This window comes from Fomitiporia mediterranea (genome assembly GCF_000271605.1).
Source record: "Fomitiporia mediterranea MF3/22 unplaced genomic scaffold FOMMEscaffold_1283, whole genome shotgun sequence".
Taxonomy (NCBI): domain Eukaryota; kingdom Fungi; phylum Basidiomycota; class Agaricomycetes; order Hymenochaetales; family Hymenochaetaceae; genus Fomitiporia; species Fomitiporia mediterranea.
The window spans coordinates 1-2,118 of record NW_006761668.1 but is presented as its reverse complement, the minus strand read 5'-3'; the positions used below and the strand labels follow the sequence as shown (position 1 = coordinate 2,118).

At 37.5% G+C, this 2,118-nt stretch overlaps 1 protein-coding gene across 1 annotated transcript; it reads left to right on the top strand.

Annotated features, from left to right (window-relative positions):
• Positions 1-376: 376 nt before the first annotated feature.
• Positions 377-1,027, top strand: FOMMEDRAFT_164098 (uncharacterized protein; the record flags this gene model as incomplete). The annotated part of the gene is made up of 5 exons (XM_007272383.1): positions 377-424; positions 478-627; positions 678-745; positions 812-876; positions 951-1,027. The coding sequence occupies 5 exons, from the start codon at positions 377-379 to the stop codon at positions 1,025-1,027; spliced, it is 408 nt and encodes a 135-aa protein (XP_007272445.1).
• Positions 1,028-2,118: the final 1,091 nt, after the last annotated feature.

The window sequence follows — 2,118 nt, the reverse complement described above, 5'->3', positions numbered from 1 at the left end:
ACTGTAAGCAAACATCTTACAAGTCTACTAGACCTAGTAAGAGTTTGAAGGGGAGTGTTAAGATGAGACTACACAAGAGTATGTCTCAGATGATATAAACTACATTACAAGCAATGATGAACAATGATGGAATACCTTCCATCATACATTCTACATCTGAGACATACCTACATAGTATATATATAGACTAACTAATCAACAGACGATGAAGCAAGCTGCAAGAGAGCAAGCTGAGTCCACTATCCCCCCCCTCTTTGTGTGATTCCTCTAAGCCTCTCACATAACCTCTCTTCCCCCTTTCTTAACAGAAAGCAAGCCAATAGGCTCTGTACAAGCAAAACGTCTGCCTGGACACTCTCAAAAGCTTACAAACACTATGCTTGACAGTCAGTCAGATTCTGTACCTCCTGAAAGTATCCCTACAGTATGTATTCATTCTAACTACTCTATTTTTTGCATATCTTACTTCATTTATAGATCAAGCATAAAACGTCAGATGTACTGAAAGAAGGTCAAGCCAACAAACCAAAGGCTGGTGTCAAGCATGGCCCTGGACAACCCTGTAAAGTTGCTACAGACTCAGCAAATATACAGCCTACAGTAAACAACATTACTCCTAGTATTCAGGTAAGCTTTCCTCATTCTATTACATTGTCACTATACTAATTTATGATAAGTCTGTTGAGATTGTCAATGAAGTTGTTGATCTACCTGATGATAGTGTTGATCTCTATGCTGAAGAACTGTCAGAGCTTGAATTGACTTGTACAGCTTTATTAGTAGTAATAGGTAGTAATGATGATGAAGCCAGAGAAGATGATAGAGAAGAGTTTGACTTGGATGAAGTCTTGGATGATGAAGAGTTTGACATTACTAGTATGTATTTGTATCTACTACTTGTTATTACTAGCTAATTGATAACTGTATCAGCTGTTTGTAAATCTGGCCAGACTGTATCATCAGCTACTCAGACTCAAAGACTGAGTTGGTCTTCTCAAGACACAAAGATTGTTATTCAGGTCTCTGATAGTCATACAGTATGCAACCTGACCATATACAAGTCCTGGAGGTTTTGTGTTCTTCTACATCAAACAGAGGATATTATGAAAATGCCTAGGAGTCATATTTCTCTTGTGTACAAAGCCCCATGGTGTAAATGAACTGGTCTGAAAATGGTTCCACATTATCTGGAAAATGACAATGATTATGCAAAACTGTTCTCTCAATACAAAGAATACATGGATGCACAGCAGAAGAAGAAGAAGGGGGGTGCTGTATCATGTCCAATCATCCTTACTAACATTAATGATAAATTTCAAGTAGTCTTTTCTTTATTTCTTTAAAAACTATTTACTGATAATGAACAAGCAGGCTTCAAAGGCTACAAGTTGTAAGACTAATGAAACTAAAGCATCTGACTCTTGGTCAAACTCAAACAATACAAAGACATTTATACTGTCTATTATTACTGAAAAGCTTCAGGAGATAGAGGCAAACTTCTATTGTCAAAAGTACAGTCAGACATGCTACAAGACATACTATGGTGAACACAAATTGTATACAAACAATCACTTGACAACTCACACACAACTTCTTGTGAGTCACTAAATACTGAACTGTTTTTAAAGCTAATAATTGTGAAGAGTAACAGTGTTAAAGGTGTTACAGCCAAAGATGTGCCCAAGCAACTCAAGATTATGGACTATATCAAACCATCCAAGGCTTGAGAAAAGGCTGTAGGTGATAACATGGGTGATCTTACAGATGTTGAGAGTAGTGTTGGTGTAATGATTCAGGATAGTCTCTCTCAACCTGTTATGCTGCCATCTGAAGGAATACTCCATCAGAAGGTTTAGGACTGGCTCTACACATGCACGACTCGTCAGGATTGTGGTCAGGATAGTCATGACTATATGGTACTGGCTGATGTATTTGAGCAGAACAAGATTATGCATCTGGACAATATTACCTTTCTTACTACAAAGGATATCATTGACCTAGCTCATGATTGTAGGGTTACTGTCTTGCAAGGTCTTGCTAATCGAATCATTAGATATTCAAATGAAGATATTAAAGATCATAAGGGGAAAGGAAAGGAGTAAAGAGACTGTACAATCC